This window comes from Polyodon spathula, chromosome 17 (genome assembly GCF_017654505.1).
Source record: "Polyodon spathula isolate WHYD16114869_AA chromosome 17, ASM1765450v1, whole genome shotgun sequence".
Classification (NCBI taxonomy): Eukaryota; Metazoa; Chordata; class Actinopteri; order Acipenseriformes; family Polyodontidae; genus Polyodon; species Polyodon spathula.
In genome coordinates, this window is record NC_054550.1 from 25,209,755 (window position 1) to 25,231,736 (window position 21,982).

General features: G+C 38.0%; 2 protein-coding genes across 5 annotated transcripts in view; one reads left to right on the forward strand and one right to left on the reverse strand.

The window, feature by feature from the left end:
* Positions 1-11,839, reverse strand: part of LOC121330294 (ribosomal protein S6 kinase alpha-5-like) — a 44,545-nt gene extending 32,706 nt beyond the window's left edge. The window contains 1 exon segment of the mRNA XM_041276701.1: positions 11,552-11,839. Coding sequence (XP_041132635.1) covers positions 11,552-11,609 — 58 coding nt within the window. The 5' untranslated portion in view covers positions 11,610-11,839.
* A 1,372-nt stretch (positions 11,840-13,211) lies between these two features.
* On the forward strand, positions 13,212-21,824 carry dglucy (D-glutamate cyclase). Of its 4 annotated transcripts, none has more exons than XM_041275028.1 (13): positions 13,212-13,759; positions 15,965-16,112; positions 16,426-16,579; positions 16,660-16,858; positions 17,507-17,657; positions 17,769-17,891; positions 18,298-18,504; positions 18,899-19,045; positions 19,315-19,414; positions 19,779-19,927; positions 20,414-20,533; positions 20,986-21,137; positions 21,355-21,824. In XM_041275028.1, the coding sequence occupies exons 2-13, from the start codon at positions 16,013-16,015 to the stop codon at positions 21,511-21,513; spliced, it is 1,761 nt and encodes a 586-aa protein (XP_041130962.1). In that variant the 5' UTR covers positions 13,212-13,759; positions 15,965-16,012; the 3' UTR covers positions 21,514-21,824. The 4 variants fall into 4 exon arrangements, with proteins under 4 accessions (XP_041130962.1, XP_041130961.1, XP_041130963.1 ...); XM_041275027.1 differs by having other exon boundaries at positions 13,213-13,759; positions 18,899-19,159; XM_041275029.1 differs by lacking the exon at positions 17,769-17,891 and having other exon boundaries at positions 13,213-13,759; positions 18,899-19,159.
* Positions 21,825-21,982: the final 158 nt, after the last annotated feature.

The following is a 21,982-nucleotide window of genomic DNA, read 5'->3' on the forward strand; positions in this document are numbered from 1 at the left end:
TGGTACTGACAACTCAATGGTACCATTCAATCTTTCTATTGGCCTACTGCAAGAAAAGTCAGTCTGTGTCCAGGTGCAGACTAGCGGTATCGCACTGTGAAAATGCCCAGCGCGCTGCGCCACGTCTGTCAGTCTGTCTGTCCATCGCGCTTAAGGCAGCACAAATGCAGATAACTCAAACGTTTAGTCCCTTGAAAAATCCAGGCGAATAAAGAGAGGCAGGTACAATCGTGCAGTGAACCTGTTAGATGTGCGGTGGACTTTGAGCCCCTGGGTTGAAGGGTAGCTACGAAAGAATGCAGTGGGTAGAGAGTTTAGTATAAGAGATGTATATATTCAAATCGTGATGTGGAACAGTGTATGATTAATATCTATCATTTCTTTCATATATATTATATAATATAGGGTTTACACGTGTGTTTTTTTTTCTACAAATAGAGGAGACTAAGGACTCTATTCTCTGTAACTCTAGTTTGATGTAGGGATAACTGTGATCGTGTCGTTGCTGTGGTCCCTTGTCGAACGTCAACTGGACCCGCTTTCCCCGTAGTGGCCACGATGTCCTTCCAACCCAACGTCTGTGTCTGTACCTGCATTACATGACGCTACGGTGTCATAGGGGTAGTGGTCTTATACGGTGTAACGGTTGGAAAGTGAGAAGGAGAGGGGGGGGAGTAAGGGGGGGGGAAGGGAGAGGGGGAGTAAGGGGTGGGGGGCCATTCATTAATTACTTCAAAAGGTGGGTCACATGGTATGTTTTCAGCTAGACCGTTTGAGCGAGTTTAAAGTAATAACATCACATGAAACGAGCTAAATGAAAGGGGCAGGAACTTCATTTTGTACTTCAAGCCAAAAATGTAATTAAAAAACAAAGAAAATCAGGGCAGTGTTTAATAGGAAAGATTTTAAAACCTCCATTAACATTCCTATAAAACTGAACTAAATGAACAATAAAGCTAAGAACTTGCTGTGTCAGCAAGAACAATCAAAGCCACAAATTAGACACATATTCATTAAAGTGAAGAACAGAAAAGAAATTACAGCAAGTAGCTTCTGCCTGTAGCATACCATAGTAACTTGCAAACATGTGTTCACATCTTCCTTTCATTAGTATTACAGTAAAAACCTGTCTAATCCAGCATTCTGTATAGTTCTGTCATAAGAACATAAGAACACAAGAAAGTTTACAAACGAGAGGAGGCCATTCGGCCCATCTTGCTCGTTTGGTTGTTAGTAGCTTATTGATCCCAAAATTTCATCAAGCAGCTTCTTGAAGGATCCCAGGGTGTCAGCTTCAACAACATTACTGGGGAGTTGATTCCAGACCCTCACAATTCTCTGTGTAAAAAAGTGCCTCCTATTTTCTGTTCTGAATGCCCCTTTGTCTAATCTCCATTTGTGACCCCTGGTCCTTGTTTCTTTTTTCAGGCTGAAAAAGTCCCTTGGGTGGACACTGTCAATACCTTTTAGAATTCTGAATGCTTGAATTAGGTCGCCATGTAGTCTTCTTTGTTCAAGACTGAACAGATTCAATTCTTTTAGCCTGTCTGCATATGACATGCCTTTTAAGCCCGGAATAATTCTGGTCGATCTTCTTTGCACTCTTTCTAGAGCAGCAATATCTTTTTTATAGCGAGGTGACCAGAACTGCACACAATATTCAAGATGAGGTCTTACTAGTGCATTGTACAGTTTTAACATTACTTCCCTTGATTTAAATTCAACACTTTTCACAATGTATCAGAGCATCTTGTTAGCCTTTTTTATAGCTTCCCCACATTGTCTAGATGAAGGCATTTCTGAGTCAACAAAAACTCCTAGGTCTTTTTCATAGATTCCTTCTCCAATTTCAGTATCTCCCATATGATAGTTATAATGTACATTTTTATTTCCTGCATGCAGTACCTTACACTTTTCTCTATTAAATGTCATTTGCCATGTGTCTGCCCAGTTCTGAATCTTGTCTAGATCATTTTGAATGACCTTTGCTGCTGCAACAGTGTTTGCCACTCCTCCTACTTTTGTGTCGTCTGCAAATTTAACAAGTTTGCTTACTATTCCAGAATCTAAATCATTAATGTAGATTAGGAATAGCAGAGGACCTAATACTGATCCCTGTGGTACACCACTGGTTACCACACTCCATTCTGAGGTTTTTCCTCTAATCAGTACTTTCTGTTTTCTACATGTTAACCACTCCCTAATCCATGTACATGTGTTTCCTTGAATCCCAACTGCATTCAGTTTGAGAATTAATCTTTTGTGCGGGACTTTGTCAAAAGCTTTCTGGAAATCTAAATAAACCATGTCATATGCTTTGCAATTATCCATTATCGATGTTGCATCCTCAAAAAAATCAAGCAAGTTAGTTAGACACGATCTCCCTTTCCTAAAACCATGTTGACTGTCTCCCAGGACCCTGTTACCATATAGGTAATTTTCCATTTTGGATCTTATTATAGTTTCCATAAGTTTGCATATAATAGAAGTCAGGCTTACTGGTCTGTAGTTACCTGGTTCAGTTTTGTTTCCCTTTTTGTGGATCAGTATTACGTTTGCAATTTTCCAGTCTGTCGGTACCACCCCTGTGTCAAGAGACTGCTGCATGATCTTGGTTAGCGGTTTGTAAATTACTTCTTTCATTTCTTTGAGTACTACTGGGAGGATCTCATCCGGCCCAGGGGATTTGTTTATTTTAAGAGCTCCTAGTCCCTTTAACACTTCTGCCTCAGTTATGCTAAAGTTATTTAAAACTGGATAGGAACTGGATGACATGTGGGGCATGTTGTCAGTATCTTCCTTTGTAAAAACTTGTGAAAAGTAATCATTTAATATATTTGCTATTTTTTTTTCTTCATCTACGATTTTGCCATTTGTATCTCTTAAACATTTAATCTCCTCTTTGAATGTTCGCTTGCTGTTGTAATATTGGAAAAACATTTTGAATTGGTTTTAGCTCCCTTAGCAATGTTCATTTCTATTTCTCTCTTGGCCTTTCTAACTTCCTTTTTGACTTGCGTTTGCAGTTCTGTGTACTCTTTCTGCGTACTTTCTTTTTGGTCCTTTTTTAATGCTCTGTAAAGTGCCTTTTTTTGCTGAATATTTTTTTTTAATTGATCTATTAAACCATTTTGGCAATTTAGTTTTACATTTAGATTTGTCTACTTTAGGGATGTAATTGTTTTGCGCCTCTAGTACTACATTTTTGAAGAACAACCATCCTTCTTGTGGGTGTTTTCTCTATTTTACTCCAGTCTACTTCTGTTAGTCTCTGTTTCATACCTTCATAGTTTGCTTTTCTAAAATTGTCATGTATATTCTATTCTGGAATCCGACGTGATTTTTTGTCTTCTGATTTTAGATCTTCTGTCTAAAACCCGACTGCAATCCGGCAATGGGTCATGTGATTTTTTCATGTGAAGTTTAAAAACTAGCATAAAAAGCTCAATTTAAAACAGAAGAAAGACATTGTGACGTTTGCTGAGGCATTATTGTGTTTATTATCTAAGCGATAGTGCCCGTCAACGAAGGCTCTACCATGTTAATTGACCGAGACTGAAGACGTTACGAGTCCCGAGCAGAGAAGGTGAGGGCGCTAAGGAGGGGTGCATATTCTTGGTGATGGGGATACAGTGGAGTACATTGTATGTATGAAACCACCTTCTGTGCCTGGAGCAATCAACTGCAAGCTGTCCTTGTGTCTGTTGTGGTCTAGTCAATAAGAGTTCTGATCTCAATTGTCTTCTTATCCTGGATAAACAAACAGAACTTGGGAATATATATTATTATTATACTTATTACTACTAATTAGTCATTTAGCAGGTGTATGTGTAATTATATATATGAGAGAGAGAGAGAGAGAGAGAGAGAGAGAGAGAGAGAGCCTGTCCGGGTATCATGCAAACAAGCAATTTTGTAGGCTTTCCACATTACAAATAAAAAAAGCTACTACTTTATAAAGTATCTCTGTTCTCATACGAGGATTGTTGATTACTGTCAGGCAATAACACACTACCTGAAAATTGGTATCTGGCTAATTCCCACTTCTCAATCCAACCCACAATAACAATAGGGAGCACTTTATCTGTCACACATATAATACAGAGCATAGCCGACACGGCCACGAAACCACATTTACAAAATTCAAATGAAACTTGGAAATTTTGGTAAAAAAATAAAACAAATAAATAAATAAATACATAAATCTTTGTACTATTTTTTTTAATTTACATTCAAGGACATTACTACTGCATATCAAGCCTTTATTGCAAAGGCCACATTAAAATATGTTAAATATTCTTGTTTTGCGACATACATTCCTGTATAAAATATGTACGCCATAATTGCAGGTAAATTCCAGCAGAGTATTATGTAGTCTAGACACTTTCAGCTGGTTTAATAGACCCTGGTTAACAGCAATCTTGGGCTACCCATGTTATTTTAGGTAAGGAAGTCCAAGACTAGTGCTACCTGGGATCTGTAAAACCAGCGGTTGATCTTAAAGGAGGCGAGGTTGGCTAAATTGGTCCGTTTTTTACAATTAAGTAATTTGGACACATTACCTCACATTGCATAACAGCTCAGGGGGAGCTGTTTTAAACTGCAGATGCACTTTAGGTTTATACAAGAGATCAACACTTACTTTTTGCTTTCATCAATGTAATTGCCGTGCCTGAATACAGTATTTTAAGCTATAATACTGAACATGCATTCAGAGGCTCTTCAGAAAAAAGGCATTTATACAATTATGGCGATGAGCTACATCAAACAAGATCAGTCAATCAAAAGCCATGGGGGAGGACAGGGCCATATTTCCTAGTAGAACACTAATAGAGAGTAATGAATATTCTGTAATGTGACTCAGTACTTGAGTGTCCTAATTACACACACATTTCAAATTGTGCATTTCAAATAAATAGCACAACTCATAATTCATTTGTTTTTAATAAAATATTCAAATGTGTTTGACTCATTGATGCTAAATTAATGTAAAGAAAAAAACAATTAATCATGAATCTCTTATCAACATCTGTGGGCATTTAAACAAAAACAAAATCTGAACATTTAAAACAAACAAAACATCTGTAAACTAGCTTTTGTTGTGGATGTATATAAATATCTCGGCATCTGGATTGATTACCAATTATGTAAACATATTGTTGTAATCACCAAATAAATGCAAAATTGGGGTGTGCTTCAGAAGTCATGCAAGAAATCAATTGTTATTAACGCTCTTAGATTATGCAGACAAAATTTTTGTATGCCCCCAAAACACACTCTAGGCACAGAAGTACAGTGTCAATTTTACTAATAGGCATAAGGTTGTTAGAGCTTGTCCTAATGCATTTATAATACCCCTAAATTAATTCCTTGAAAAACAAGCTAGAGTCAGTTGTGCCTAATTGTGATATTGATAAATGGGATTTCTGCTTAAATGGGATAGAACTCTGGGAGATGGTTCTTCTCAATGCTATTTATGTCGTTTAATTGGGACGTCACTTCGCTTAATTGGAATATTTTTCAATTGGAGTATTTTCAAATGATGAACGCAGATCGCTTTTCAGAGGAAGACCGGTTCACACAGTGCAGCGAGTATCTGATTACGCAGTGACTTGCATAAATTGCATAAACCACGTTGAACTCTTGAAGGAGCTGGAGTCTCAGGCTGCTGTTGTAAAGAAAGTTGGCAGGTGCCTCACCTTAATAAGGCGCGACCTTTTTTATTTCATGTAGAAAGTTTTTCTTTTCATTTGACTAAAGTCATCTCAAATGCCTCTCGTTTAATTGGGACAGCCGCTAATTCGGGATATTTTTACTTCTCCCGAGGCATCCCAATAAAGCAACACTGATTACTAAAATAAACAATAAAAAAAAAGCTTTCTTTCGTTTACTCCATGGTTATTAATATGCATTCTGTTATCTATCATTCATTTTAGTATACCCCACTGTCCTCCAATTTTAGATGAAGGGCAATTACTCATGATAACCAAATACTCCTGCAGTTGTTTTTTTTGGCACTAACTTCAAATGGGAAAACTAGCAACAGCTTGGAGAATAGCATGTATCCATTCTGCCCCTCAAGAGACTATCATATTACAGCATGTAAGCAACTGAACCAGAGTCAGCTGTCCGTTCCAAAAGGATTCTTAACACATATAATCTTTAATGTGAGTCGTACACATAGCCCTTACAGCAGGTACTGTACACATGCGCCCACATTATGTTTTACTTGGTCACGTGAAAAAGACGTATGCTGTGCCACTGAATTATCATTTTAGGGATCCAGGAATACTCTCTCCTCTTAATATGATTTTTTTTTTTTTTTTTTAAATGTCACATTGATTTCTGCCTAAAACCAGGAAAGGTTAAGGTATCCCACTCCCCACCATTAAAAGGTGCTGTTCAAGGTTTTCATGCCCTGCTATAATACTGTAGTTCTTTTAGAAATAAGAATGTACAAAATAGTGGCTCTTCTATCTATGCAGTCTTTGTAGGTGGACATGTTGAAGCGACACTAGATTGGCCAAATATAGCCATTTGTGACAGGGAGGACCCTGTCGCTGATTCTTGCGCAGATGTGTGCTGCTGGGCTGCGTAACAGGAGACCCGTTGCTAAGCAACTAATTGAGCATGTGGGCTCGCATGGCCCTGAGCTGATCAGGAGATCCAGACTGGCTAGGGAGCGTGCCCGGGGAGCCTACACACAGCTCAAAAACTTGAGGATACTGCATGGCCACGGCTACACAGACGGGCGCAGGAAAGTTACATCGAAGAGGACAGCGTCCACTCTGCATGGGAACTACTACAAAACCAGAAGGCGCTGCCCAGCCACAGCTGTCAGAAAGACCTAGAGTCGCCGGGAGCAACAACAGTAGATTAGTTTACGGGATGTGGATCCCAACCAGTAGAGAGGGTTTCGTAGTGTAGGGGGTTCCTGGAGTGGGGCGTCTTTTTGTGGGGCTAGCACTAGTGGCAAACTTATTTATTATTCTACTTATTTTATTAGCTTTGTTTTCTTTTCTTTATTAAATCTGGCGCAAGGATTACAGTTGTTGGCACCCTAGCATCGGGCACGTTGTTATTTATTAAAACTGTGCGTCTCTGTGGCGTGTCAACAACCAACATGCAGGGAATCATTGCATTAACAAAGACTAAGGGATAGACAGTCCACTGGATGTTGTCTGTGCTTAAAAACCCTGTTTGGTGAGCCAATCCCGTACAGAAGCAAGTTTAACTTGATTACTACTGGTCAATATTTAGAATCACAATTTGAACGCAGAGTATGTAAAAGATTAAGGTTATGCAACACCCTGGATCAGCCTGCTTCGCCCTTGGGTTAAGGAAAGTACTTGAGAATGATGAATGGGGAAAAGCTTTACAGAACAAACTGAGATCCAACTTCATTCATACTGCTTACAGATTTTATAAGCCCTCAGTCAATAATGTTAACAGGCTAACAGATATTTTGGGAACCTGAGTCACTTGATTCAGCACAGAACATCCAAATAATGGGCTGCTTTGGGCAGATAGCATTGTGCAGCAAGCAGTAGTCCCAAACAAAAAACAGCGGGGAAGCCATACACTTTAATACAAGCAGGTACACCCCAGATTTGGGAGTGAATTAATAATATAGTTTTCTGACTGTACACAGTTTAAAAATGAGTCATTGAAGCTCAAGTGGACCAAATTCTGGGGCGAGGTCCCCTCAATTTATGGTTGATGATACATTAGCTACATGTGCTGGAGAAAAGGCTGTGTAAAAGAGCTCTAACAACCCACACTACATGTTGAGAACAGGTCTTGCAAAAATGTACATTTGTTATCTTTTTTATTCCTCCCCACGCAAAGGATGAGATAGACAGGCTTTATAATTCAAAGGCTTTCCAACACAAGATCATTAATTGACATAAACTTGAATGAACAAATGTACAGTAACATTTCCAGTGTTGAAAGTCATAGTAATGTATGACAAAGTAATTCAGTAATTTGGGATCATTTTGAACAGTTGCAAGAAATAATGTGTATGAATCCCATACAGAATGTAGAGCATTCCAAATACTTACAATAATCCTTTTTCCCCCACTGACCACAATACATGAGAATATACAGTATGCTTGATTGAAATGTTTTTACAATACACATTAACACTAAGGAGTTCTAGCAAATGGAATTGTGTAAAAACATTAAAACTTTCTAAGATTGACATGATCCTCCACAGAGCTCTGAAAAATATAGAATAAATGAACTTGTTACTGCAGCTGAGGGAACATGCTTAAATTGAATACACGGAGAATGCTGGAAGCTCAGTAGGGTCATGGCCTCTTTGGGCTAAAGGGTGATTAGATCTTCCAGTTAAAATGGTATTTCTGCCTACCATTTCTGAAAGCACACTGAAAACAACGTAAAGTGTTTAACAAGATGTTAGCTGGGAGACGGGGGCGTAGTCTACAGTGTGTGTTGGGGGGTCTTTAGAAAAATTGTGGAAAGATATACATGTGGTTTGAGAGGTACAGCAGAAAAAGTTAAAACCATTGGGCTACATTCTCAAATTCTTCAAAAATCGGTCATTTTGTTTATTTTCAGAAAGGGGAAACACACCCAATAAAGTTTTTAAACCAGAAATAGACAACTAAGACTTATTTAGGGGAATTTATAGGCTTGTATTTCTTATTGTTTTAGAATTGCAGTTAAGTGTTTTTTCAGTAGTGTTTTCCCTGGTCCAACATACAGTAAGTTTAGTAAACTTGGGTTCTTTGTCAAAAACACAATAGCCCTTATTTTGCAGTTTTGTGCAGGTAGAAAGCTCAAACAAGGACAAAAACAGTTTAGTAGGAAGGTGAATGGCTGTGTTCTATCCGCATTAGCAGCCCCCAACCATTAGCCTACTTCCAGCGTTTAATTTATTATTATTATTATTATTATTTATTATTATTATTATTATTATTATTATAGAAGATCACAACTGCCAAAACCTTAAACTCAACACATTTCAGAAAGAAGAGATTTTATTTCCGGTATCACTCTACAATTAAACTCAAATGTCAATACATAACTGGGTTTTGTTTGTTTTTTGTAATTAAAAATAATAAATGCACATTAAATATAGATTGAAAAATAAGAACATTAATATAAATATAATAAATATAAATAAAACAAAACAAATATAAATAAAACATTAATATAGATATAAAATAAAATCTGAACATAACCATGAAATGTGTGAACAATTCTTCAAATCAAGCTACCTGCTGTAATAACAGGTTTGCCAAAGGTACAAGTAACCTCCATTTGCAAAGGTTGAAAGAAATCCTTTAGTTCTAGCAATTCTACAGTGTCCATGGAGATCAGAGCTATAAAAATAAATAAATAAATAAATAATATCCTCCCTTGCACACCAGTAGGTGCAGAGAGAATTTTTTTGGATAAACTCTCTAACCTTTCCGACAGGCCTCACTACCAAAAAGCCAAGCCAGGGTGATCTTCCATGGAGCTGGACAGGTATGAATGTCCTTCTATAATTCTCTCTAGTTGAAAGAAACATGTTTGTATTTTATTTTAGGTTATGGAAAGCAATGCTTTGCTTGCTTTGTGACTTTTGGTAAATTTAAGAGATTTATTTATTTAAGTATCTTGGATTTCAGGTTTCAGACCATTTTGTAAGGTTTGTTTACATCAAGTCTAAAATTTCACAGATAAACAAAGCCTGCCTCATTCTAAAATTAATGTACTGTACCAGATGCCAAAAATACTATATAAAAAATGGCATATAAATAAAACCCTAAGCTGAGCATGTGTATTTCTGTATTTAAAAAAAAAAGACCACACAGGGTAAGCCAGTACATCTACTGAGATCATGTATTTATCAGCAGCAAAACAAAGGCCAAATCCTACTTTTTTCTGATCCAGTGGGTATCTATTCCGTTTTTTTTAATACATTAGACAGGAAGTCTGTGTGATTAGAGTAGCAAGTTTTTTTTTGGAAGTACCATATGCAAAAGTGATGTTTCTTATTTTTGAAAAAATTTCATATTTGATTATGTATTAATTTAATCAAAACCAAACATATTCCTTAGTTTACAAAGTAAGCTTAATACAGAGGGTTCCACTGTAATTTCCAACACGAAATGCCTCCAGATTTAATGATTTCACCCTTAAAAGCAATCACTGACTCTCCTGCAGCGTTTAAGTGAAAACTAGGTTCCAAGTTGTGTTGCACTGAAAAAATAAAGCAAGGAATAATTGAACGGACAAACAGGTAAACTTGTCTGATATTGACAAAGCTGACTGCTTATTATTCGTACAAAAATATTACTGTGTGGAAAAAAGATCTTACCAGATAATTTAAAAGCCTTTATTGCGAACTTAAGGCACATATAGGGTTGGAAATGTATTTATGAAAATGTTCATCTCTTCAAAACCACAACTTTCACTTCCTGGAGCAGAAAATTGCCCCAAAAATAGCACAACGTATTGTTTGGTATATAAAAACAAACGCAAATAAATATTGTAGGGAAACAAGTTTAATCTACTTATCATACCAAAAAACAAATATTACACGAAAAAAATCATACAAAGTAGTCCAATATTTGCAGACTTTTGGGAAAATTAAGAACAAACTGCAAATGTCAATACGGTAATGAGCTATACTATACATTTTATAAAGACAAGGGTTCTGATGACACGCTGAACTAAACATACACATTATAGCTGGCTTCAGAGACTCTGCTTATCACTAGTCTTGGGCTGCCTAAAACCCAGATTAATGCTACTCATGGTCTGTGAAACCAGCTGTTAAATAAAACGCAGTCCAATCTGCGAGTAATACAGGCATCAGTTTATACTAAAGTATTTGCATCAAAATGAGATTACAAAACACCCGCGAGCTGCACTATGGTTCATGACACCCGACCTGAATTTAAAAAGCATTACGCCAGGTAAAACAGACATGCCGCTGGAATGTGGAAATGCAGACATTCCAAGCACATTGGTTTTTTTTATGGGGGGGGGGGGGGGGGGGGGCTGCATTGCTATCTGAAATGCTCCAAGTGCCAGACCGTGCCATTTGCATTACTAATAGTTACACAATAAATACAGTACAAAGTTCCAAACCTCGACATCAAAAATCAGACATGTCGTAGCAGTCGAAAACATAGTGCAAATGAAAACATTGTTTCATAGTAATAATACTCTATTCACAACCACAAAGGCCTGATGCATATGAAGTAATAACTCTACTGTAATTTTTTTTTTTTTTTTTTTTTTTTTTTTTCCCCGCACTGTCTGTGCCTGTATTACTACGTTTTCCTGGTTGTCGCGATTACGATTTATTTTTTTTTTTTAAGTTGTGCAAGACCCATCTTCTACGCAAACTAAAAATATGTTCCTTAACATCACGCCCCTTTTTGTACTACTAAGTGGTAGTAATACTGCCATTTTTGGTCGCTGTATTTTTACAGCGATTTGACAGATTTAAAACAACAACAGAGCACGTAAGGGACCACTGCGAAGTTAATAAATCACTGACAAAACACAATATAAATTCTTAACTTACCATTCTTCAGCTCATGTTTCACTGTAAACAGGTCGCCTTCACCGGAGGAACCCTCCATCGCTCGGAACACGTTAAGCAACACGGTGGCAATAAATTAATCAATCGTAAAATGCAATTACAATTAAATCGGCTCCTTTTGGGCTTAATAAAATATGCAAAAGTATAAAAAAATTATTACCCTAATTCCTTACAACTAGTTACCGTATGTCTACCACTACAACAGCACCGCAAACCCGTTGAACTACGCTATGACCCGCCCAGTAGAACTGCGATTGGGGTTGCTAGGCAAGTTTCTCACCAATGGCAGGTCTATTCTGCTGCCAAACTACTGCACATTATAAAGCCCCTCCCCAGAAATAAAGTGCCCCGCGTCTTTGCTCTGAGTTAATTGGTGTTTTCTTGGGGATCTCCTCAATAGATTGGAAGAGGGCATTGACAATCAACTGCCTGCGGCTGTTCCCAGCCACCTCCTTTCTTATCAAGGTGTGGGCTGGTTGTAAGAATCTGAGACATATGGTGCGTTGTCGGGGATCATTATGCGCAGATTCTGTGCGCAATATGACCAATAGCAAATGATCTTTTAAGAATGATGTCTGTGAACGCACCCAATATACTATTTGTTACAGTAGGCTAATTATATGGGCGGTTACAGAGTATTGAATTCCCACAACTTTACCAAGGAGTGTGCAGAAAGTGCGGCGGCTAGGTCACTTTGTAGGCAGCGAGGGGTTGTGAAAAAAAAGAATGGGTGTGTTCGACTTGCAACCCACTGCACTTACTGCTAAAACTTAAGAGGACATAGTAGATAGCAGAAACTTTTTAAGGAACGGTCATTAAGTCGTGCTAGGTTTGAAAATATGAGACTTAAATTGTAGCGGTTAATTATTTTATTTATAAATATATTTTGCAAAACTTCTAAATCAATTGACCAACTTTTAAATAAATGCATTCCTCTGACTGAGGTGTAGTACTCCTTTGCCACATTTAGTCCTTTCTAAGCAATAAACGGTTGCATCAAGGTTCTTAATTACTTGATTGAACACCTGGGTTCAAATTTAAAGACCTCAGCCTGAAATAAGTACAGGTTTATGGCGCCGCCTTAAGTTTGATTTAATCCAGACCTTGGTTGGAACAAGTCTGGGCTGGTCAGTTCAGTAAATTCAGTAGAGGGGCATTGTTGTGACATCATTATAGACTTATTTCAGTACAAGTTTTATGAACAACAACTTATTCTTTCATATTGGTCTGGAGAAATGACAGTGCTCCCAAAGTTCTAAGCAGGATGGCACAGCCTCTGGGGTTCTAACGGTAAGGCCCTTAGCAAACAGGGGATTCTGGTTGTGGACCACCACAGAGGATAGGGTGGTTCAGTATTTACAATGCCTTGATGTCTTTTTCAGCTATGAAAGTCCGGTTGGGAAGAGGTCCACGTTTCATCGGAAACGAAAAGCTCCTTTTGTGGCATTGTTTTCTTGAACACTATTCAAGTCCCGTTTTTAAAGGAACTATTTTCCAGCAGTCATTACTAATTTTGTTTATCGCGACTGGTGATACAATGCATAACATTGCAAAGATTCCTATGATGCAATGAACTTCCGCATGGATTTCAAAACCGCGTACTTGAAATCAGACAGTAGCGCAAAAGGTGTTGCCATCTGCGATTGCATGGTTTTAAGAAAATTGTCAAACGTTGAATTAAGAATGCTTTTGCATTTTAAATAACTCCTCGTTCTGCTATCGCATCGATAGGCGTTTGATTAGTGTAGTCTGTTCATTTTTTCCCTCCAGGGTTAGAGTGCAGTTCCTGTACTGTAAATAATTTAAAAGAGCAAACGTTTGGCGTTTTAGTGCACGGAATCTGTTTGATTGCTGCTGCTGTTCATTTGTAAAGCATTGGTCTGGTCTTTGTGTACATAATTATTGCTCTGTTGAGCGTGGACATCTTAAAAAGTGCGTCAACAAAAAGAAACTGGTTAGAATAATGCTGTTTCCTTGTTTTTTATGACTGGGCTGTTACCTATCCCCTTCAATAATCATTTAAATATAATTTTCAATTACAGATCTTCACCAAAAAGTTATCTGACCTTGGTTTTCTTACCTTTTTATAATTTCAAATTGCCAGAATTTGTGTTTCTCAGGGGAAAAACGAGCAAAGTACTCTGGTTTGTTGGTGACTTTTACCCATAAAGCGTGAATGCAATTTAATTGGTAAGTACTGGATTTTACTGTAGTGTGTGTAATGTATGTGTCTGCCTGCATAAAAGCTTTGCTGTAAGTCAGGACTCATTAAAAACATTTACATTTACCATGACGACATACTTGCAGCGTTCTAAAAATTCAGTTAGAATTTGGAAATGAGGAAAGCCCTCATAGCAGAAAGTTGTGTTAACTGTCATGGTATGCTAGGTTAAATTAAATGGTCACAATCTTTGATATACTGTACCTATCATAATTTCTGATAATGTCCTCTATTTGGGGGAAAGTTTTTATTGCTTGAGTACATTTATTATATGTTCAAATACTACCTAAATCTCGAAATGCTTTTTATGTTAAATGCGGCGTCTACAATATATCAAAATCCAGCACATTGTTGTAAGTTACCTTAGTAGTATACTTTTACATTCAACTGGCATTCAGCTTATTCTTGGTTTTTTAAATGGAACTGTGTAGTACTGGTATGTGTTTGTTTTGTGACTGGTCACAGAAGTATCGAATAATGTAAATACAGGGTCCTTTGACAAATTACACAACGGATAATACCCTTTTTTGGTGAGATACAGATCTGATTCAAGATACATTAAGCATTTACTTTTACTGAGTTTTGCTGCTGCTTTATTTGCCTTTATCCGCAGTTTTCAATAGGGTGGTCCCTATAAAAAAAAAAAAAAAAAAAAAAAAAAAAAATTAAAAATCCCCAAATAAAGGAGCCCAAAAAACACCTCTGATATGCAGGAGCTTATTTTATTTTATTTTTTTTACTGTTAGCTAACAGTTAAAAACAACCCTACCATAGTTTAAAGCTGTACTATATTCTATACCAATTTCAGGTCTGTATTACATGCACAGTTCACATTATATTTTAGGAAGTGGCTTTTATGGTAAGACCTCTATAAAACGTGGTATTCTGTGAGTGTACTTGAGTTCAAGTCCTCTGAAAAGGGGAAAAAAACTGTAGTTTTCTGAAAACTGCACTTTTGAAATCAAAATCACTTTTTGGAAAACTGCATGCATGCACACTTAGGACTTGATTTTCAAAACATAGTCCATGTTTTTGAGTAAATGTAATCATAAGAAGCCTTCCATCACTTTTTATAAATGTTCAACATGCATCTCTGTACAAGACTGCGTGTGTACAGCAGTTAGTTCTATAAGGAAATACTGTATAATATAACTAATTGGTATGCACTGTACACTTGTAATATTTGACATGTTTAAATTGTAAAATGCTGCAAGATAGTTCTAGATTAAGTGATTTAGTTTTGTTGGTCTGAGAAGCATGGATATAGCATCAGCTACTCACGTAATGTGTTAAATTGTGTGAAATTGCACATGCAGCTAAAACTAATTGTTTTCTTTTAAAACTTTGAACCTGCAGTTTGCAAGCCGTTGTGTGGTTGGTGCTTTTATACAGAGAGGGACATGCTGTACTGAATGACCTTAAAACATAACCTCTGCAGAGTAGCATGCATGATGTATTTGTCACTGACTGTACCTTTATGGGATTAGAATGTGCCACAGTTGTACAATCTGAAAAGCTAAATGTAGAAACTGAAGACAGGGACAGATGTCTTTGACTGGGCATTTTTCCATCACCAGGCATGAGCAGCGTGTGAAGTAATTATGTAATTAGGCATAAATCTTGGAACCTCAGCTTGTAATAGTTCACAGTTTATTTAATATACAAATCATTTTCAGTGTTTAATTTTAAATAGGTTGGTCTAAAGTAGGTGACTCTTGTCCTTATTTGTTATATATTCCTGTATATTTTTTAGTTTTGCATACTTAGTCGGGATGACGGGAGCAATGGTTAGGGATTTGAAGATACCATTATACTAAGGTTTCAGTCTTGCCTACTAAAATAGTTGTAAAGATGAATTGGGATGTATATGTGTGGATTGTGGGCATGAAGGAGGTTTTACATTGTTGTAGCTCTCTGAACAGTAGTTATCAATATAGTACTCTAAATGTAGATTAAGATTTACAGTTTACGCACATGTTTACAAGGTCATGTCTATAGATCTAATTGTCCCAGAGACCTGCTATTTGAGAGTTGGAATAACTTGTATTGAAATCCAGACTTTTTAAATGTTATTGCCCTATTGTAAACTTGATTAGTTTATTTGCTACATAATGCATGAAGCAACTTTATACAATGACATGCAAATGAAAAGCATTATGTATATTTTTCCAAAGGACTGAAAAGCAAAGGTGATAGACTGACTGTTTGCATTTCCTCGGAGAATGGTCTCTACCAGATCCTTTAGGAGCTTTCTCCCTTCTGCAGTCCGAATGCTGATTCATGATGGAAAAAGAGCCAGAAGCTCTTCAGGAAAGGTTGGAGGTAAGGTGCTATTTAAAGATGACGTGCCTTTTTAATTCCTGTTGGTGAATTAATTTTTTTGTGAGATTTGCTTTTTACAGGTTACTATAAATCAGTGGTTCCCAGCTCTGGCCATTGAGGCTGTTTCCAGTCCAGCACTGTTCGATTCGAGTCCAGTTAAATCATTTAGGACATGGCTGGAAGACATATCTGAAATGGAGTGGATCTTAAGGGCTAGAGAAAGCACTGCTATAAACCCTACACTTTAAAAAATTAATAAATAAATAATACACTGTACAGTTCATGTTGTGGTGTTTAATCTTTGTTTTTAAAGGACACAAGCCAGCTCAAATTGTGATATTGCACAAGTTCCTGGCTGATGAATTTGAAAAATTCTGCCATGCAAACAGCGGTCCATTGCCATTGCTATACAGGAGTCAACCAGGAGAATGGAAATATGTTAAAATTACAGACAACTCAGATATTGGGTACGTTTCTGTGTTTTAAAATAGGCTTTTACTTTAATTTGTCATGCAAGTTTAATTTGTGGCATCTCTCATTGTTACAGAACGGACTGCCCTCAGTATTGTAGACATGAATTGGGACACTTCACTGGCAATGTAGCTGATCTACTGGAGTACTCAAATGAGTTGGAGGAGATGGTGACTTTCTACTTGGGTGGCAGCTTTTCTGTTGAACAGATGCTTCTAAAGGCAGGAGTTCCACTCAGGCATGTTGAACAAAACCGCACCATAAGCATGTATAAGGTGAGGTAATAAGCCATTGTTCAAGACTTTCCAATGTCTCTCATTTGACTGGTGTTATCAATCAATTACTTTGACAATCAGGTTGGTTCCTTGCTCACTCTTCTGTTTCCCAAACTCCCTAGTGGCGCCACTTACCTAGACACTTGCTACTTGATTGCGAGCACGGTATGTGTTAGGGGTATAATGATAAACTAAGCCAATGAGAGGGGCTACTTGTTATGTGTAATAAGATAAAATGAAAATTATTGTTGGACACATTTTAAACTTTGACTTCTGAGGAACATTTCTTCATATCAACTATATCACCTGGACTACACACAGGTAGCTGGCTATATAGTGCATTTGGTCATGTATCAAAATACGACACATGTAAGAAAGCACTTTTTTTTGTGGATAAATTGTGAAATGTTCATGGAGATTTACACCAGCCTCCAACAGCATTGGGAGAACAAACACAGACTCTACTGGGTTGATATACTGGCTTGACAAGGCGAGTGGTGCTTCTTGAAAACCAAACTATGTTAATGTCTCAGTTTCAACTGAAAATGCAATTTGGATCTTTTTTTAGTGTGGCATATATTGGGCCATATTCACAAAGCATTTACAGTTTTTAGGTTAACTTGTAGATAAACTGTTTGTTTCCTGTAGACGTCGGTGCCGTGTCGTGAGGTGGGCAGGTTCCACTGTAACATGGTGGTCTCCATGAGGCCTGTCCCAGAGGGAAAACTCGATGCTGTCGCACAAGCCACCCACCCAGCAAGAGATGTTCATGGGGCTCCAGTTCACATGGGCCACCCTGGTGAGTTCTGCCCAGTCTGTTCACACCTCATATTCAGTGTGCTAATGAAGAACAAAAACCTGTATTGGGTTTTGTCTATGGTCACATTTGGATTTCTGATCTGTATTTTAGGATTAATTGGTATAAATGACCTGTCTAGACCAGATTATGGGGATCCAGTTGAGCCTCATCAAGGGGACATCCCTGTGTTCTGGGCCTGTGGAGTGACAGGGGTGGAAGCTGTACAGGGCTGCAGTGAGTATGGAGCAGCCTGCAACAGTCAACATGCCATAATAAGACACTTGAGTAATATATTATTGAATGTAAGGGTGGCAAGTGTAAATGTTTCACTTTAATGTAGCATTAACTAAACTCTGGTATATCAGCCAGTCAATTCATTCAGTTCCGTATATCATGTATTTGCTGCTATTACTTAAACATTTGAATACATTCTATATCTCTTTTTAAATAGGGACACTGTTTTAACAATTAAGTGTTTACACATTTTGTTGTGTGTTTTTTTTTTTTATTATTGTGTGACTAGTCCCTAGTCTGTGCTTTTTAAAATTCCTTTTAAATCAAATTTTCCCCCAAAAAAGAAAGGGCTCAATTTAGGACAGGAAAGATGTTTTTGAGTTGTGTGTTTTTTTTTTTTTTTTAGAACCTCCTCTGGCATTCACCCACACTCCTGGCGGGATCTTCATCACTGATTATAAAAGGGACGAGTTTGGACCTGTTCCCAACACTGACCCGGCAGAGACCGTACAAACCTTCTGCATCTCCCAGAACCCTCTGCACTACAGTGTTGCCTCTGCTGCTGCAGTTCAGAAGATCAGGACCCTGGAGTGTCACATTGGTGCTGACCCAGGTAAGCAGTCACCGCACTGCCTGCTTGTTCTCCCACTATTTGACCATGTGGGAAATAATCACTGATTGAGATATCTAAGGTACCTTCAACTGACATTTTATATCCAATCATTGGGATTAATTTAGGTGGTCGGTAGTTTTTATATTTAGAAACTCGCCAAACATCTAAAAAGGAATAATGTGGGTAAATAATAAACAGACACCACAATGACGGACATTTTAACCCACTAGTATCAATGTTCTAAAACTTTTAGGAAGACAAAAATCAAAATAGGCACCAGTACAGACATTTCCCAGTGCTGTATACTTTCTCAAGTGTGTGATATCAGACATACATGCTGTGCTGTCCATTGTTTCCAAAATGTTATCAATTTAAATTCCATGTTTGTTTTCAGGTGACCGAGGTATAAAAGCCCTGTTCATCCAAGATGAGCTGCTAAAGGCCTCCATGTGCATGTCACATGCAGCCTCAGTTCTCATCACTACCGGGTTTCCGACCCACTTCAACCAGGACCCTCCAGAGGAAACTGATGGACCTCCAGGTGCCATCGCCATGGCAGCCATGCTCCAGGCCCTGAAGAAACAGGTTGCTATAGTAACTGACCACCGGGCCTTAGAAATGAACAAGAAGATTATTGAGGATGCTGTTGAACAAAGTAGTGAAGTAATAAAATCTTCAGACATCTCTTGAGCAATAACTGCACAATCTTTCATCTGATTTTACAAAATGCTCAGAAGAGAGAGAATGTGAACTTTTACCTGCAACTCATGGATGAATAGCATCATTTTACCATTTTTATTTGTTTGGCAGGCATCTTAAGAACTGAAGTACCACTGCTGAGCTTCCAAGACGATAGTCAGGATTCAACTCTAAGGTTCCTGTGTCAAGATGGCAACCCCCAGACACCCAGGTAACTTCAGTACTGAATATGGGCAAATGCTAGTCTTCCTCTATCTTGATACTTTTCTCTTAAACTTTTGCATCAAACAATCTTTATTGGAATTGACAGCTGTTTTGAAGTTGCATGACCAGGTTGGGGACTGTATAGTAATTTTGGTTTCATTTAGGAGCTAAATATTTGTTTTAAGTATTGTTTTCCAGTGTATGGTATATAAGACAACACTTGCCAACAGCGTAACTACAGTGATTGCTCTAAGTCAAAAAGAAAAGGAAGACTTGATTGGATCAAAAACCTGGACCTGGGAACGGTATAAGGCTGTGAGGGCAACAGGACACGCCACTGAATATTTTTTGGTAAATGCTGTTGTTCTCAGGTATGACCACTTGGTGGCAATAGAGCGTGCTGGTAGGGCTGCGGATGGAAACTACTACAACATGAGGAAAGTCAATATCGAACACCTGGTCGACCCCATAGATACTTTGTTCACAACAGCAAGCACAATCCCAGGCGTCATGACAACAGGTACATTACAGTGGTGGGGGTGGGGATACAGAACTGTTCAAACCCCACATACTGTATTTCTTTTAATATGAAACACTCAAAGCAGCCGATTGAATGTGGGAGTGAAATACAGAAAAAAAATGATCCCTGCATATGTGTAGATATCACCACTGTTACCATGCCACCAGAGTTTAAAAGGATTTTGCTTTCTCTTCCCCAAACAGTGTTTGTTACATATTATAGTAACAAATTGTTGAAATATTGAATGTTACTACTTTTTTTTTTTGTATGCTACCTTTTTATTGTCTGCTTCAAAATACACTGTTTCAGATATCTCAGCTGTAGTCGTAGTGTCTGGCAGTTTGTTAAAGCTGCAGGTGAAAATGCTTTTCATGGAAGATAGTCGGAGATGAATGGTAGTAGATCACCATGAAATAGGTTCTATAACTTCAGGTATTCACATACTGTATGCACAGAAGGATCTCTAAATAAAGTGTTGCCTGCCAGGTATTGGAGACGGAGGTAATGAGCTGGGCATGGGAAAGGTGAAGGAAGTTGTGATGAAGTACATGCCGCACGGGGATCTGGTAGCATGTAACGTTGGAGCGGACTTTGCTATTACTGCTGGTAAGGCGTGTCAACATTTCTGCAGCTTCTAAAGAATCCGTTTCTATTATAGCACTTGTTTTCATTTGCATTAGTACCATTTTTTCGGTTGTATAGTCTTATCTGCCACACCAAATTGAAGTTGAGCTTCAGCAGCATGGCATGGCTGTGCCTCTATCTCTGGTGTTGGGACCTACAACATATGCAGTGGCTTTGACATAATGTGCAACCCTAAAAGCAGTGCATTTTTTCCTTGTCAAAACTAATGCAATTTAGCTTGCTGTTGCTCTGAAGGGAAAGGTAATGGAAGTATTAGGGTTGAGTTTAAATTATAACATCGCTAAGAAAAAAAAAACAAACAAAAAAAAAATTTGATTTTTATATGGGGAAAATACTAACTTTCATTGAAATTAATACAAGGACTGAGGTTATGGTGTTGTTTTTCTGAAGCATCTCTTTCCTTGTGTGCCTAGGTGTTTCAAACTGGGGAGGCTATGCAGTGGCTTGTGCTCTCTACATCCTCAACTGCTGTCCAATTCACGACAGATACCTCCGGAAGGCAGTTGGGTTCCCCAGACACTCGGAGCAGGATTCCTGGACCTCTGCACTCCCAACAGTCACTAAGGTAACCTGTACTGGTAAATGGGTGTTCTTTTTTTAAAGCGTTTATAGCAATCCTGCTACTTTGTTAAGGCCTTATTAAGCCTATTCCAAACCAAAAGTTCTCTGCACCATTATTGTTTACAGCAAAATGTCTAGTATATATCTGCCCCATCTTCTTATTGATGAAATGATTAACTGACTGATCTTTGGTTCTAAACGGAGTATGTCTGTGTATTTAGGAAGAGAAGTTGCTGGAAATCCTGGTGAACTATGGGATTCGGAGTGGCAAAACCGGGAATCTGGGAATGGAGGTGGACGGCCTGCCTTTCTATGACACTCACTCTGCTATGATCCAGCAGCTTGGCAAGATCACACTGCAACCAGTGGCATTGGCTTGACACGCACAGCAACACTTTGTAAAACATTTTTCAATATTGCTTCCAAAGACTTCCTGGCCTTTAATATTTAAGCTAGAGCACCAAATAGGAATACCAATAAAAATCTCAAATGGCCTTTTTACTGAAGAATTGAATTGTATAAAGGAAGTTCCCTTTGAGGGACATGATCGTAGCCAATAACACAGACCCTGAATACTTCATTGGTGATTTCATTTAGCAATAATGTTTGTGGATGTTGTGCTCCGTCCTGCGGATGAGATGTTCAGTCAATGTCCTATTGTATGTGACTCTGCATATAATGCACACTTTGTGATGGTGGTCCACTATGAAAGGTGCTATCTACAGTGGCTCTCAAAAGTATTCACCCCCCTTGGACTTTTCCACATTTTATTGTGTTACAACATGGAATCAAAATGGATTTAATTAAGAGTTTTTGCCACTGATCGACACAAAAAAAGTCCATAATGTC

Excerpts from the sequence above, each read along its gene's own strand:
- dglucy (XM_041275027.1), top strand. The coding sequence starts at position 16,013 with ATGGTCTCTACCAGATCCTTTAGGAGCTTTCTCCCTTCTGCAGTCCGA. Across the intron at positions 18,505-18,898 it reads TCACATTGGTGCTGACCCAG|GTGACCGAGGTATAAAAGCC; the intron begins GTAAGCAGTCAC and ends GTTTGTTTTCAG. Across the intron at positions 21,138-21,354 it reads CACTCCCAACAGTCACTAAG|GAAGAGAAGTTGCTGGAAAT; the intron begins GTAACCTGTACT and ends CTGTGTATTTAG.